The sequence below is a fragment of the Capricornis sumatraensis genome, chromosome 8, assembly GCF_032405125.1.
Source record: "Capricornis sumatraensis isolate serow.1 chromosome 8, serow.2, whole genome shotgun sequence".
In the NCBI taxonomy this organism is placed as follows: Eukaryota; Metazoa; Chordata; class Mammalia; order Artiodactyla; family Bovidae; genus Capricornis; species Capricornis sumatraensis.
Window position 1 is genome coordinate 77557418 of NC_091076.1, and position 15607 is coordinate 77573024.

Below are 15607 nucleotides of genomic sequence, written 5' to 3' on the forward strand. Positions count from 1 at the left end.
GACTCTCCAAGTGGATCATAGAGACTGACTGCTTCTGGGTGGACTTGCTTCTGGCTGCTCTGCTCAGACTCAGGATGACCCACAGTCCCAAGGCTATTCTCCATACAAAATTGTGTGTGGGAGGCCTCCTCCCATAATAAAACAGGTGTCAACAAATTTGCCTCAGGTAAGGGGGGATAGGATTTCACAGCAGATGGAACTGGGTAAGGTAATAATTCAGATAACTAAGTTTGTACAAGAAAGGGTGCCGTTCCCCCTTGGGGAAGAGATTCATGAGTTTATGCTTGGTGACAAAGTATGGGTCAAAGATTGGAAACTTGATTTACTAGCCCCTCGGTGGAAGGGCCCTTATACTGATACTCTGACTACCCCTACTGCAGTTAAAGTTGCAGGTATTGCCCCTTGGATCCATCATAGGAGGGTAAAGTTAACATACCACGCAGACCCAGAAAACGCTGAGTAGACCCCACAGAGAGACCCCGCTTACCCTTGAGAGACTAAGACCATCCTTAAGAGGAAGGGAAAGAAGATCCCAGATGAGCCCCTTGAGGATGAAGCTGCATAATTAACTCCTGCTGCTTGGTCTCATCAATGCGCACATTCCTACGCCAACTTACACAATACCTCCAACCGTTGGGTATGTGGGGCTCTGCCTCTGTCTGTGATGGATGGACTTCCCTGGTGGCTGTCACCGCTCCGCCAAAGAGATTTTAAACCACTCCACTCTTTTCTGGGACACAATCTTAATCTCTCCCTGCTCTCTGGGTGTAAGCTAGACCTAGTCAATAGACTCAGGTCATAGGGTTACATTTGATATAAATGCCAGTGTAACAAAAGCTTAACCTACAATAAGCCCTGGTAAATCTACCTTATTTACATGCTAGGTGGACAAGATCTGTGTTTCAATGGTATAAGTACATTGCTGACTTATTCATACCCTCTATAGGGACAAACAGATATGATTAAAGTAGAGGCCTTGACTAATTTCACAAAACAGGCCCTCCGAGATAGAACAAAAGCCATCCAAGCCTTAATGAAGAGCAAATCCAAATGAGAAAAACAGTAATTCTAAATAGAATGGCTTTGGACATACTCACAGCTGCTCAAGGAGGGACCTGTGCTGTAATTAAGGTTGAATGTTGCGTATGCATTCTTGACTTATCTGGCAATGTATCAGCTGCTTTAGATGTCATGAAAAACCAGGTAAAAGCAATGTCAAATGAAAACATTCCTTTCTGGACTTTGGTCCTATCTTGGGTGAAGGGCCATTGGTGGGACCTGTGCTATAATTAAGGTTGAATGTTGTGTATGCATTCCTGACTTATCTGGCAATGTATCAGCTGCTTTAGATGTCATGAAAAACCAGGTAAAAGCAATGTCAAATGAAAACATTCCTTTCTGGACATTGGTCCTATCTTGGGTGAAGGGCGATTGATGGAAAACTATATTTACCATTGTTATAGTTGCCTTGATAGTTCTGCTTTGTGGACCCTGAATTTTACAATGTATTCAATGTATCCCGATGAATGATGCTCATAATATGAGTTAAGAGCATCAAGAGGGGGGAATGAAGGAGGAAACAGACAGAGCTGGACTCCATCTTAGGCCAGACTACGAACATTAGGCTACAGGCATGGTCACCCTCCCAATGGACTTTGTGCCTGGTGTCTATAGAAGTGGCATACCCATGGAAAACCAGACCCCTGGATAAGAGTGCCTCAGGACTTGTACTTGGATTCTCCCTTGCCTAAAAGAATATGCTAATTATCTCTGTAACAGAACAAAGTGGTAAATTCCATTATGTTTATCAGGATATGACCCCAGGCCTATTGATAAATATTCACTGTTTATCTGGTCTTGTGACAGATAAATGGATTAACTTTGATCCTCTCATTTACCTTGTCCAGACTAGTTTCAAGGAATTTGGGGAGGTGGGTTTGAGCAAGTACACTTAGGGTATATAAGGTTTTCACAAAAAACGTGTTGGGATCCTCAGCTAAGAGGAGACCGCATTGGGCCCGCCGGTGTAATAAACTGCATTCCACTATCTGCATTGTCCTTCTGAGAGAGTTTGTTTCCCTGAAGGCGTGGCTACAACACTGACAGGTTGCATCCTAGACTATTTGAACCCCTCACCTGCAAATCCTCATTTTTATGGTGTTCATTCTAAATTATTTTATCACAACCCTAACCAACCCCTGTTTCTACCTAGCATGCAAAGACCTGCTTTACACCAGATTTCAAAGTCTTAGGAAATCTTGTGGGCTTACTTATCTCCCTGTGAAGTGTTGTCAGACTGTCAAGGGATAAGTAATAAACTTGGCTTTGGGTGATCCAGGGTTAAGACTTAACAAACTGGAGTTCCAGTGGTTAAGACTCCACACTCCCAATGGAAGGGGCATGGGTTCCATCCCAGGTCAGGGAGCTAAGATCCTGCAGGCTGAATGGCAGGGTGTGAAAAAAAAAAAAAGAAATTCCAAGTAAATTTGAAGATCTAATTGTCTTTATTCAACATTCAGGAATCAGGGATCAGAAAACATCCCATTTAACAAGCAGACAGGCCTTCCAACAAAACAAAGGGATCTTCTATAGAGACAAGGTGTGTATCAGCAAAAGAAAAGAAAGAATTGATTCAGGCAAGGTCACCTGGTCACCTTCCCTTTGGGGTGAGGACGGGCAGGGGTCTTATCCAGCCGACTACCTCCTCACTAGCGTGGATCAGGGAAATTCCAGACTAATTGGTTTAAATCGCTGCTGCTAAGAGAGGCGAAACTTCCATGAGCTCAGGTGTGGTGTTTTGGTCTTGCTACAGGTGGCTCCGCACAAGGGACTCCATTTGGGGTCGATTTAAAGCGACCTCTGTGACCTCCTTGTAGCTCCTCGCTGAGCTCAGGTAACCCCTATTATTTGCATAAGTGGCTCGTGAGTTTCCAGAGAGGTCCATTTGGGGAACACACTTGGGGTGGGGGTGGGGGCACACAGTTCTAGAAGCTTGCTCTCCTCAGGTGCAGGGTTCTGGGGTTTAAATCAACTACCAACGGATTTGCTACAAGAAGTGGAAACCCAGCCTGCACTAATGCCAGACCTCAGCTCTTTTCGTTACTTGCAGGAGGATGTCTTTAGGTGCGGCTGCTAAAATCCGAATGTGCCTTGGCCTCCAGCTGTGCTGACTGAGGGAATAATAAGACCAGCCACATGTGGCCTTGTCACCTTGGCCTGCAGGCCTAATTTAGCAATCTCGCTCGGGGGGTACTAGACCCGCCGCACTTGCGGCAGTGTTCCCGCCCGGCCACCGGCACCCAGGCTGCCGTGGAGTTTCTGCTGTTTCAACCCTCGCTCCCCTCTCTCCCTCCGGCCGGCCGCCCGCGTGGAGAGCTCAGCCGCACACCCCAGCTCGCCCGCTGCGCACTCACACACACACATCGCCACGCTTTTCCGCGCTCGGGAGGTGCGTGCCTCCGGCCGGGACCCGCTCTGCCCTCTGCAAGCCGAGCGGCGCGCCGCCCTGGTCCGTGCGAGGCGCTCGGCCCAGCTAGGAGTTTAATCACCAACAGTGTCCGGTTTCCTGTCCTCATCCCCTACCCCCCCGCCAACCCTGCTCCCGCCCCGTTTCCCTGGCCCCTCCCTCTCCCCGGCCAGATCCGCCCGCCGGCTCCCCCTCCCCCGATCCCTTGGGTCCAGGGATGGGGGGCCGGTGAGGCAGGCACAGCCCCCGCCCCATGGCCACCCGTCGGATCCAGAGGCGGAGGGAGCGCCGGGGGGAGCCGGGCACCGCCCTGCTGGCCCCGCTCGTGCTGGGCCTGGGCCTGGTGCTGGCCTGCCTCGGCCTCCTGCTGGCCGTGGTCAGCCTGGGGAGCCGGGCATCGCTGTTTGCCCAGGTGAGGCCCGGCTGCACACCCCTCCCTGGGACTGTGCCGAACATCTGATGGGGCCGGTGGGCAGGCGGGGAAAGGGGCCAGGAAGGTGGGTGGAGGGTGAGATGTCAGGTGGAGAAGGACAAGGTAGCTGCCTCCTTCCCAGCAGGAGCCTTCCCAGAGGGACCTGGTGGCAGAGGAAGACCCGGACCCGCTGGTGAGTGGGGGGTGGGTGCTGGCTACCTGGTTGCTGGGCATGGGAAGTGTGTGCCCCGCTTGTGCCAGCCATGTGTGTGGGGTGTGTGTGCATCAGCCCTCTCATGCCTGGGTTCATGAGAGTGACAACTGTGTGTAAGGGGTTTGTGCCCCCTTGGTGTCAACCAAGTACCAAGTGTTTACTGGCCATGGGGGGCGTGGGAGTGTGAGATGCAGGACCTTCTATGGAAGAGGGATGCTGGCTATGTGTGCAGGGTGTGTACTCATTTTGCACACTGACTGGGTGTGGGCGTGTGTGTGATGTACCAATTGCTGGTTGAGGGGAGCGGACTAGGGGGATGTGGCTGGTCTTGGGGAGAGGGGTGAGGGCTGATCCCTGACCCCAAGAACTTGCCTCCCGGTGGCCTCGGCTGCTCTTGGCTGAGGGACTCGGTCGTCTTGCGACTGGGCCTCTCGTGACGGGCCCCCTGTTGGTCTTAGTTTGTGTCTCCTGGAGTCCCTGGTGAGATCCTGGTTTAGCTGTGCCCTTAACGCTCTTAGGACCTGAACCCCCAGCCCGAGGAAAGCCAGGATGCTGTTCCTTTCCTGAAACTGGTTCGGCCTCGCAGAAATGGTGAGCAGCCCTTTATCCCAACCATCGGTTCAGTTCAGTTCAGTTGCTCAGTCGCGTCCAACTCTTTGCGACCCCATGAATAGCAGCACGCCAGGCCTCCCTGTCCATCACGAACTCCCGGAGTTCACTCAGACTCACGTCCATCGAGTAATCATAATATCATGGAGGCTTCTGGACTCACTATCGGTTTTGTTCATCATAAAAGCCCTGTGAAGCAGGCAGAGCAAAACCCATTATCCTTGCTTATGGGTAGAGAAACTGACACAGAGAGTAAAAGGGGGGTTCGGAGTCACAGAGACTCAAACCTAGAATTCTGACCCTCCCTCGGAAGCTCCTTCCATTGCATAGACCTGCTTCTCACTCAGACCCCACCCTGAATATGAAGGCGGGTGGCCAGGAGTTAGGAGAGCTCCTGAGGTCCTGATGAAGAAGAGGTAGGGGAATCAGAGGCCCAAACGCCCAAAGCAAAGACTTATGACTGGGGTGACCCTGTGACCATGTATCCAGGCTTGCAGGCTTACACCTGTGGGCTCAATGTGATGATTAATAATCCCCTTTGTGCTCAGAAGCATCCCACTTCGGATGATAAATTATCAGTGGCTATACCTGTGGAGGAAGATAAGGCCTGAGGTTCTGAGACCAGGAGACTGAACAAAAATAAGGATGCCAGGGTACCGGGGGGAATGGGGCTGAGAGAGTAGTTCCTGGCCACCCACCCCCAGACATGGGGACTGCTTGGCCCATCTGTCTTTCCTTGATCCTCAGCATCTAAAGGCCAGAAACCACGGGCGCGCAGAGCAGTTGCAGCCCACTATGAAGGTGGGTGATGGGGAGCCATGCCCAGGGAGAAGGGGTGGCTGGGCGCAGGGCAGGGCTCACCACCCCTTACCTGTGTCTTACAGTTCACCCACGACCAGGACAAGACGGAGCACAGGCAGGTGAGGCCCCGCCCCGCCTCTGAGCTCTTCTCTTACCCTCCCAGCCCTGGCCTTCTGGACAAGGGACCCCCTCCAAAAACTTGATTCCCACCCCCATCCCCACCTTCAACATCAGAAACTCCACAAGCCAGTTCAAAATGCTTAGGGCTCGCTTCTCTTAGCTCCCAAAACTGGACTTTCTCCGTGACTCAGACCTGGGACCCCAGGGAGACCCCTTCCCCTTTCAGAGACCAGGCAGATCCCCCCCCAGCAAACCACCAGCTGGGCTTTTCCTTCAGCCCTTGCTCATCTCCAAGAAGCATCTTTGATTTTTTTCCCTCTTCTTTCCCTTCCATATTCCAAGAGTTTTTGTGCTCTGATCATTTTTCTCTAAATATTTCCACTCTGATATTCTTTTCCATCTCTACCCCACCCCTACCTAGGCACCATGACCTCAGAACCTCAAACTCAGTCTCCAGCTCCTTCCCCATTCTAGACTTTCCCCACCCCTACTGTGTCCCACCTGTGTTGCCAAGTTCAGCCTCCTTAAGCCTGTCTCCCATTCTTCTATTGCTTTTCTGCTTGGCTTTCAGCCTCTCCATGCTCTGGTCTCAACCTCTCTTCCTGGCACATTCTTATGCCCTCTCCACACTTGTTGGCTGACACCCCCTACCCACCAATGTGCTTCTTCTGGACTTTGGACATACTGTTCGTTCACCTGGAATTCCTTTCCATGTGACAGGCCAGGAGGCAAGATACGAGAGTGTCTTAGTCTAGGGTTGGCAGCTGAGATGGAGAGAAGTGAATGGATTCAGTGTGTAGATTGAAGAGGACTTGGTAGAGCAGGATAAGGCAGGGGGAAGGAATGACTTCTAGATTTTTAACTTGGGCATCTTTGAGAATAATGGTGTCTTTTATTAAAGGGGTGTTAACCAGGAAGGAAATAGGTTGGGGGGGGGCATGTAAATTAATAACTGAATTTGAGAGCTAATAATAACTAAGTGGATAAATAATAATAAACAAGTGAGTTTCACAAATAGTTAGCTGGACTTCGTGAATGGCTCAGGCCTGGGCAGAGTGTGTAGAGTCAGGAGTTGTCACCAGATAGATGGTATTTAAAGCTACAGGACGGGATGAGACACCCACGAGGGACGTGGGCCCCACAAGGAAAGCCCTGAGGCTCTTGGAGCAGAGTAGGAGGATCCAGCAGAGACTGAGAAGCAGCCGGAGAGAGGGGAAGAAACCCAGGGAGGGCAGTGTCCTGGAGTCTCAGAAGACGTAGTTTCAAGAAGGAGGATGTGGCTGTCTATGTTGAATGCAGCTGAGTGGTCACATGAGATGAGAACAGAGAAATGACTGCTGCATTTAGTAACATTCAAAGCCAACTGGTGACCTTGACAAGGGCGGTGGCTGGTGTGGTTAGGTTGGAAGCCAGTGTGGATGGGTTAAGAGAAAATCGGAAATAGGAATCAGAGGCAGTGACAACCTTCTCCAGAAGTTTCTCTGTGACAGGACCAGAGAAATGGGCCAGGAGGTAGAGAAGGATGTGAGTCCAGGAAAAGTTCAGTCCTTAAGAAATACTGCCTAAATCATAGCTACCTATTCAGTGTCTAATCTCACCTAATCCTTGAAAGAGTCCTAAAAGGAAGATAATCCAGCCATCTCTTTTTTACAGATAGAGATGACCGGAACCTGTCCAGGTCATGATGATGCTAAGAGGTGGGGCCAGGATTTGAATCCAGCTAGCTGTGCTTGTGTTCCAGACATTGCGTGAGAGGCGATTCTCAGTGCAGGGGTGGGGGAACCTGCAGGCAGCATTCAAAAAGGTGGGAGGGGGTGGACTCCAGAAGGAAGAAGGGGATGGGATGTGTCATCTCATCTCCATAAGAGGGTCAGTGGTGATCACGAGAACAAGTCGGTTTGTGGTTTGGGTGGGAGGACAAAAGGTAGCCCTTACCTGATGCCTTTGGGGTCCTCTGGAGACTGAGGGAGATGGGCAGGAGGGATAGTGAAAAGCAAGCCTAGCAGGGAAAAAAGGGTGATTGCCAGACAGTAAAGAACGAAATTTAGTGATACCATGGTCTCAGGCACACCATGCCCTTAGCCACAATGAGCTCAAACTAGTTCCCTAGCCAGGAATGCCCTTTCTCCTTCTTCCCCCTACTCTTCATGCCTCAGGCCAGCCTTCCTCCCTTCTCTCTGGACCATTATTTCAGCAGTTACCCAGACATTTACTCATTCGTTGACTCAGCACACATGAGCTGAGATGCTACTGTTTGTATGCACCCAGCTCGGTGCCCACACTGAGTAATATCCAGACCTATTTGCAAGGAACTGCTGTCTAGGAGAGGAGGCAAGCATATAAATTTGTAAATTACAATGTGATATGACAAGAATAATAACGAAAGTAGCAAGAGACACATGGCCAGTACAGAGGAAGACAACTTTACAATGGAGTCAGGGACTCCTTCCCAAGGAGGCATGGGCTCTTACCCAAGTGTGAGTATAAGATGGACAGAGGGGCAGGGACACTTGTACAAAAGCCCAGAATTTGCCAAGAGTCTGATGAGGCTGGAGGACGGGGAGCAAGCGGCTCGATGCGGTGGAGGAGACAGATCCAGACGAGCAGGATGGGGTGAGGCTGGAGAAGCATATGGAGCCAGGTCACAGTTGGAGTCTGGAGGTTCTTCTGAAGTCAAAGCAGAAGAGTCTCACGTCTGCATTTGAGAAACATCACTCTATGCCTCTGTGTAGTGTGGCGAGTAAACTGGAGCAGGCAGTTTACTCCCGGTGGAAACAGGGAGCCTAAAGAGGAAGGAGCCTGAACAGAGTCCCAGTGAGAAATGGCTGAGTCCACACACACAGGGGAGGGAGACAGCTACTTGGGTGGCAGGCTTGCTAGCAACTGGTGATCAGTGGATAAAGCTGGTGAAGGAGAGAGAGGCTTGGGTGCTTGATAAGAGGTAGAACCAGGAGCCCAATGTGGAATGCAGTCAAGCAAATTTGGGGTTGGGGGGGCCGGCTCAGTTTTGGTCTAGGTGAGTTTGCAGTGGGGAGCGTGGGGAGGTTACTCTAATGGCAGGCAGGTAGCAGTGTCAGGAGGGGCAGGCACGGGCAGAGCTGGAGACTCAGATTGCAGTCTTGTGAAATAAAAGCCAAGGCAACCCATAGGTAGGGATGAAAATGCCCTGTGAGCATTATGTTCCTGAGAAAGGAACCAGGAGAGCGCCCCGGGGCAGGCAGAAGATGGGGGTGCCGGGAAGGAAGCTTCCCAGGCTCCTGAGATGAGGTGCCGGAAGCCCCGGAGAGCAGCCTGTGGACCCAAACAAGAGACAGCTGCCCCTACAGCCTCTTCCTCCTCTGTTTTCTTCCCACCAGCATGTGCTTGGTGTCTGCTCAGAGCAGCCCCAGCTGCAGGGCCTGGGGGGCGGTAACCAGACCAGTTCCCCTGCTCCTTGAGGGAGGCAGACCCCAAACTATCACAGAAGGAAATAAAGATGATTTCTGTCCTTGGGGACTGCTATGAGAGAGATGCGGTGAGTGGAGAGTTTAACGGAGACTAGCTATTAATATTTCAGACTGGGAGGCCTGGCGAGGTCACTCAGAGCGACCAGACTGACTGACAGGAGGGAGGAATTCTAGGGGGAGGGAAAAGCAGTAAAAACCCTGTGGAAACAGTGAGCTTGGTGCCTGGCAGGAACAGAAAGTGGGCCTGAGGGCCTGGAGTCTTGTGACTTGGAGGAATGTGTGAGATTAGATCTGAGAGGTAAACAGGGGTGGCTCATGGAGGGCTGGGAAGTCACTTGAGACCCTGCTTTGTCATTTGATTGTCTTTACAGCTTGCAATTACCTTGACTCTAGTTTTGTTGTTGTTAACGGCTTTATTGAGATATAATTCACATACTATACAATTCACCTTTTTAAAATGTACAGTTAAGCTTTTAGTATAGTCACAGAATTGTATGACTATCACTACAGTAATTTTAGAGCGTTTTCCTGACCTCAAAAAGAAACCCTATACGCTTCACCCACCACACTGTATTTCCCTGATCTCCTCCAGCCCTAAGCAACTGCTAATCTACTTTCTGTCTCTATGTATTTATTTGGAAACTTCATGTGCATGTGTGTTCAGTCACTTAGTCATGTCTGACTCCCTGCGACCCCATGGACTGCAGCCCTCCAGGCTCCTCTGTCCATGAGATTCTCCAGGCAAGAATACTGGAGTGGGTTGCCATTTCCAACTCCAGGGGATCTTCCAGACCCAGGGATTGAACCCCCATCTCTTGAGTCTCCTTCATGGGCATGCACATTCTTTACTATTGCGCCACCTGGATATTCATAGAACATGTGATCCTTTGTGACTAGCTTCTTTCACTTAGCATAGCGTTTTCTTGTTTCCTCCACATTGTAGCCTGCATTAGTACTCCATTTCTTTTTATCCCATTGTATGGACTTAACACGATTTTCCTTATCCATTCATTAATGGATGGAGGTTTGGGTACCATTTTATTAGTTTTATTTTTTTAAATCTTTTTCCCTTTTGATTATCTTTAATTTTAATAACCCAAGGAATATATGATTCAAGTAACGCATCCATCCATACCTTCTCCAAGTAAAAGAGCAAATGGTGCAGACACAACCTATAAAAGCCCCCATGCTTCTTGAGTCCTACTCCTCTCTCCAGAAGCAGCTGGTGAGAACTTGCTGTCTATCATTCTAGTCCTCTATGTTGGGTTTCTTCCCCTAACTTCCTATCACACTCCCAGCTCCCTAGGCCGCGGCTCTTCCCTTCCCCTGGGCCTCCTAGATATCTTCTGGGTAAAGTGGGCCCAGAGGTTTATAAACTCAGTGTCTCATCAGCCAGTGTGAGAAAGTTCTCTAGAGGGATTTCCCCTGTCTCTGAACACCCACATTCAGGTGTGGACGGGACGGTGAGTGGCTGGGAGGAGGCCAAAATCAACAGCTCCAACCCCCTGCGCTATGACTGCCAGACCGGGCAATTTATGGTCACCCGGGCTGGGCTGTACTACCTGTACTGTCAGGTAAGCCCCACCTGGCTCCACGGGTAAAGCCGGAACTGAAGGAGAAGGGTTGGGCTTCGGGGTTGGGGGCAAGTTAAAGGTGGGGAGGGGGAGCATGGGGTTTGGGCTGAGAGGAGCCTTGGGCCTCTCAGGACACCTGAGATGAAGCCGAGGGCCAGCAGACCCTGAACTCTGCCCCTCCCCTGCCTCCCCAGGTGCACTTTGATGAGGGGAAGGCTGTCTACCTGAAGCTGGACTTGCTGGTGGATGACACGCTGGCCCTGCGCTGCCTGGAGGAATTCTCGGCCACTGCGGCCAGTTCCCCTGGCCCCCAGCTCCGTCTCTGCCAGGTGTCAGGGCTCTTGCGCCTGCGGCGAGGGTCCTCCCTGCGGATCCGCACCCTCCCCCAGACCCAACTCAAGGCTGCCCCCTTCCTCACCTACTTTGGACTCTTCCAAGTTCACTGAAGGGCTCCGGTTTCCAGGTGGCTTGTCCCCACGGCCGCTCTCTGAGCACCCCTGTCCCCTCTGTCCCACCCTGAGCTGCTCCTCCCCCAGACCTGCCTCTACTCCCGGAAGGCTGCCAGGGCTCACGTGATGTCCATGCCACTCAAATATTCCCAGCCTCGCTGACAGCTCTCCCCACCTCCAGCTCTCCACCTCACTAGCTCCCCAGCCCCATTTATCTCCTGACTCCCCAACCCTGGCTGCAGCCCCCCAGGACACTGTGTTTACTGTACTCTGGGTGATGATGGGTCGTCCATACCCACTCTTCAGCCACTAAGAGGGGCCAGATGCCAGAGAGACTGGGACTAGGCCAGGAGTTCCCGAATGTGAGGGGTCAGAGACCAGGACAGGCTCCTCCCCTGATAATTCCCTGTGGATTTTTAAAACAGATATTATTTTTATTATTATTGGGACTAAATGTTGATAAGTGGATATTAAAGAGAATATGTCATGGTTGGTGTCTTTATTGGGGCTTAGGGGATATCCTCAGGGTAGCTGAGGGCCAATGGAAGGTGGGGGTCTGGGAGGTGGGGGGTGGGGGAAGACGGTCACCTGGAATTCCAGGACGACATCCAGGCTTGGGCATGGAGACCTACGTGCCTTGAAGCCCCAGGCAGGAGAAGAGAATCAAAAGGCAAACTGCCAGGGGAAAAAAAAAAATCAATTCTCTGCCCAAGGTCCAGCAGAAGTGGCCTGATTTACCTAGGAGGCGGGCTTCCTCCTGTGGGGAATCCCTGGGCTGGGAGGGCAGCGGCCCTTCCTGTTGGCAGCCTGGGCACCTGCAGCAGGTGCTGGCACCAGCCTGGGCTGGGACTTGGCGCAGGGAGGGGGGAAGCGGGGGGTGGGCAGGGAAGCAGGCGCGACGTGGGGGCTCAGGGTCAGGAAGTGGGACACTAGGGCCCAGGGACACGGGAAGCTGCGCCCCAGGGTCCAGGCAGGAGTCCTACAGTGGTGGGGCGCTCTGGCTGTCTCTTTCTCATTTGTCCAGAGCCTTATGTAAGAGCGTTTCTGGGGAAACAGGAAGTCCCGCTTGCCAAGTTCAGCAGAGAGTAGTGCAGGCCTTCTTCCAACACACCCGGCCTGGCCTTAACCCCGGAACTCAGCCAGTTCCTTGCTTCCCCGACCCTGGTTCTCCTCCCCACTAACCCCCTCTCCTCCCCTCCTCGCCCACCTTCAGTCACGGTGAGCGGACTGCCCCGGAGATCTCACCTGTGCCAAGGCGCGAGGGTCTTCCACTCTCCACCTTTGACCCTCGGTGCTGCCCAGCATGTCTCTCCATCCCGGCTCCTGGCACCATGCCCCAGAGCCAGCCAACCTTCCCTCCCCCACTTCTGGGGCCGCCCCGGGGTTCCTGCGCTCTGGCCGCTCCTCCTGGGTGTCACTGGGAGCCCTGTCCTTCCTAGAGAGACTAACACCAAATTCTCCTGAGGCTGGAGGAGGTGAGGGGTCTCGGGACAGTGCTGGCCCCGCAGCAGGGTGCCAAGAGCACCAGCAGTTGCCCCAGCTTGCTTCCCGCCTCCCTTCTTTTTATTCTCAAGTTCCTTTTTATTCCTCCCTTGCGTAACGCCCTTCTTCCCTTCTGCACCACTGCCTGCACCCCCACCCTCCCCGTCACCTCCTTGCCATCCCACTCCTGAGACCACAGCTGTTGGCAGGGTCCCCAGCTCATGCCTGCCTCATCTCCTTCCTTCCTAAGCCCCAGAGGGCCCCAGGGAGACATGGGGGGACCCGTCCGAGAGCCAGCACTCTCAGTTGCCCTCTGGTTGAGTTGGGGGGCGGCTCTGGGGGCTGTGGCTTGTGCCATGGTTCTGCTGACCCAACAAACCGAGCTGCAGACCTTAAGGAGAGAGGTGACCCGGCTGCAGAGGAACGGAGGGCCCTCCGAGAAGCGGGAAGGGAATCCATGGCTGAATCTCCAGGAGCAGGTGAGTGAGGGGAGAAGCATGTCTGGCAGAAAAGGATGCGTGGCAGGGTGGTCTCTGGGTCTCTCAGTTCTAGCAGCTTGGTCGGCAAAGTTTGGAATGGGTGCAAGAGAGGGTCCCAGGGTTTGGAGGTCAAGGGAGCAAGCATTCCAGGAAAGGAAATTGTTAAAGATTAATGCTTTTCATACCTAACAGATTCTGGAGGAGAGCCAGTACCCAGACTCAGGTTGCTGGGGAAAGGTGCAGGAGAGATGTGAGGCATTGCTGGGGCAGGTGGGAGGTGGGGGGTGGGGGTGGGGAAAGGCTTTCCTGGGACCCTTGCATCTTAGCCTAACCCTGACCCTCTTTCCACAAGCAGAGCCCTGATGGCACAGAAGGCTGGGAGAATGGGGAGAGATCCCGGAGAAGGAGAGCAGTGCTCACCCGTAAACAGAAGAGTGAGGCCTCCGGGGTGCAGCAGGGGTGGGAGGTGATCCACAGCAGGGGGATCTGGAGACTGCAACCCTGAGCCAGGGCGAGGGCGGAGGGCTGACAGTCGTGCAACTGCTGAGATCTCCTCCCTCTCTCCCCAGAGAAGCGCTCAGTTCTGCATCTTGTTCCTATTAACATCACCTCCAAGGGTGAGCACTATTTCCAATCATGGCTTTGGGGTCGGGGGCAAGATCTAGGAAGTGTGGGACTGGCACATCAGCCAAAGAGAACCTTAGAGAATAAGTGTCTGAGTGTGCACAGAAATCCTCACTGCCACATTCTTTGCCTCCAGAGGACTCTGATGTGACAGAGGTGATGTGGCAACCAGCTCTCCAGCGTGGGCGAGGCTTGGAGGCCCAAGGATATGTTGTTCGAGTCTGGGATGCTGGAGTTTATCTGCTGTACAGCCAGGTAACCCCAAATATCCTCTGAGCCTCACCTGAGGGCCTGGAGGTCTGTTTTCCCAAAGCCTTGTACCCCAGCACTGAGGTTTAACCCCTATTCATACCCCACTTAGAGGGCCCTTCTTCATTCCTTGGCTCCTTTGTCAGGGCTCCTGAGGCTGCCCAGACCTGAGCCACGCCAGCCCACTTTATTCAGCATCCCCTCCCTTCCCTGTCAGGTCCTGTTTCATGATGAGACTTTCACCATGGGTCAGATGGTATCTCGGGAGGGACAAGGAAGGCAAGAGACTCTATTCCGATGCATACAAAGCATGCCCTCCAACCCTGACTGGGCCTACAACAGCTGCTACAGTGCAGGTGAGAGGTGGGTGGGCGGTGCAGGGTGGTTGTGAGAGGAGCAGATCCCTGACCTGGGGCAACAGTAGGGGAGCTATGGCAGGGGCTTGGAAGCTGGGGTGTAGAGGCGGAGGTGAGGAATGGACAGAATGCGGTAATCCTTACAGGAGACAAACATAAGGTTGAGCTGGATAAGGGAGGGGAAACATCAGATTATCTGTATGGCTGTGCTTCACTGAGCATCTGTTTTCTCCCCTTTCTCAGGTGTCTTCCATTTACACCACGGGGATATCTTGAGTGTTATAATCCCTCGGGCAAGGGCCAAACTTAGCCTCTCTCCACATGGAACCTTCCTGGGGCTTGTGAAACTGTGACTGTGTTGTAAAAGGTAGTTCTGAGCTTGGAAGACCAGGGTGGGTACACTTTGGAGATGGCCAAGAGCTGATTAGACAAAGGACAGGGAATAGTCAGGAACAGAGGCCCGCCTCTGCCCCCAGGTTTGACAGCTCATGACTCTCCCTTGTTCCCACCCTCACCCCCAGGACTTTGAATTCACGGATATTAAAGAGGTAGAATAGCTTCTTTTTATTCTCCAGCCCCAAATTCTTGAGGGAGTCGGGTAGGGGTGGGGGTGGGAAATGCCAGGCTTTGTCTAGACTTCCTTTGGGTCCCACTGGAATGCTTCCAGAACAGCACCACCATCTAGTGGCGGTTTGAGACAACCATCCTGTCGGTTGGCAAATGTCCACGAGTTCTTCCTCCGCTCAAACTCCTGGTTCTTTACACCACACCTCTCTTTAGGTACCCTCTGCCTCTCCACCCACAAGAAGTCCCATCCTCACTTCGCTCTCTATCTACTGGACTCCAGTTTCCATCACTATCTCCAGAGGTGTTAATTGTTAGGCGCCGGTCTGCAGAGGGCGCCTGATGACGACGGCCCCCTTTCAACCACACTATTACTCTTCAGGTCCCAAGTTTTGCTTTCACTCTGTCCACTATCGTGGCCCGGCAGGCCGGGTCGCCTTGGCTAAATCATACGCCCCAGTCCTGATCCTGACTCACTCCTCTGATCTCTCCTTTCTGCGCAAGCCCTGCCCAAAATTTAAAAATAAAGAATAAATAAGACCTTGGATCCATTTCCCCCACTGCTGTGCCTCAGCCCCGTCCACGCACCGGGACCTCCCAGCCCTCTTCCGACGCGCTTCACCGCTCCCACGTGTCAGAGCCCCCAGTTCAGGCCCGGGGGTGCGTGGAACACCAGGCTACACCGTGCGGGGGCGGAGGGCGGAAGATCCGCACGGGACACGCACGCGCAAAAGAACTAATGGAAGGGCTGCCAGGCGCAGC

The 15607-nt window shown here is 52.9% G+C and overlaps 2 protein-coding genes across 9 annotated transcripts; both read left to right on the plus strand.

The window, feature by feature from the left end:
- The first annotated feature begins 3649 nt into the window (after positions 1–3649).
- On the plus strand, positions 3650–11543 carry TNFSF12 (TNF superfamily member 12). Of its 3 annotated transcripts, none has more exons than XM_068976452.1 (7): positions 3650–3878; positions 4021–4071; positions 4611–4683; positions 5449–5502; positions 5586–5621; positions 10518–10642; positions 10837–11543. In XM_068976452.1, the coding sequence occupies exons 1-7, from the start codon at positions 3720–3722 to the stop codon at positions 11086–11088; spliced, it is 750 nt and encodes a 249-aa protein (XP_068832553.1). In that variant the 5' UTR covers positions 3650–3719; the 3' UTR covers positions 11089–11543. The 3 variants fall into 3 exon arrangements, with proteins under 3 accessions (XP_068832553.1, XP_068832554.1, XP_068832555.1); XM_068976453.1 differs by having other exon boundaries at positions 4024–4071; XM_068976454.1 differs by lacking the exon at positions 4021–4071.
- Positions 11544–12525: 982 nt separating this feature from the next.
- TNFSF13 (TNF superfamily member 13) lies at positions 12526–15366 on the plus strand. Of its 6 annotated transcripts, XM_068976449.1 has the most exons (8): positions 12526–12566; positions 12824–13052; positions 13405–13486; positions 13622–13669; positions 13813–13931; positions 14143–14281; positions 14525–14648; positions 15062–15366. In XM_068976449.1, exons 2-7 carry the CDS (start codon positions 12846–12848, stop codon positions 14632–14634), a joined length of 705 nt encoding a protein of 234 aa, XP_068832550.1. In that variant the 5' UTR covers positions 12526–12566; positions 12824–12845; the 3' UTR covers positions 14635–14648; positions 15062–15366. The 6 variants fall into 6 exon arrangements, with proteins under 6 accessions (XP_068832550.1, XP_068832546.1, XP_068832548.1 ...); XM_068976445.1 differs by having other exon boundaries at positions 12532–13052; XM_068976447.1 differs by having other exon boundaries at positions 12532–13052; positions 13408–13486.
- The last annotated feature ends 241 nt before the right edge of the window (positions 15367–15607 follow it).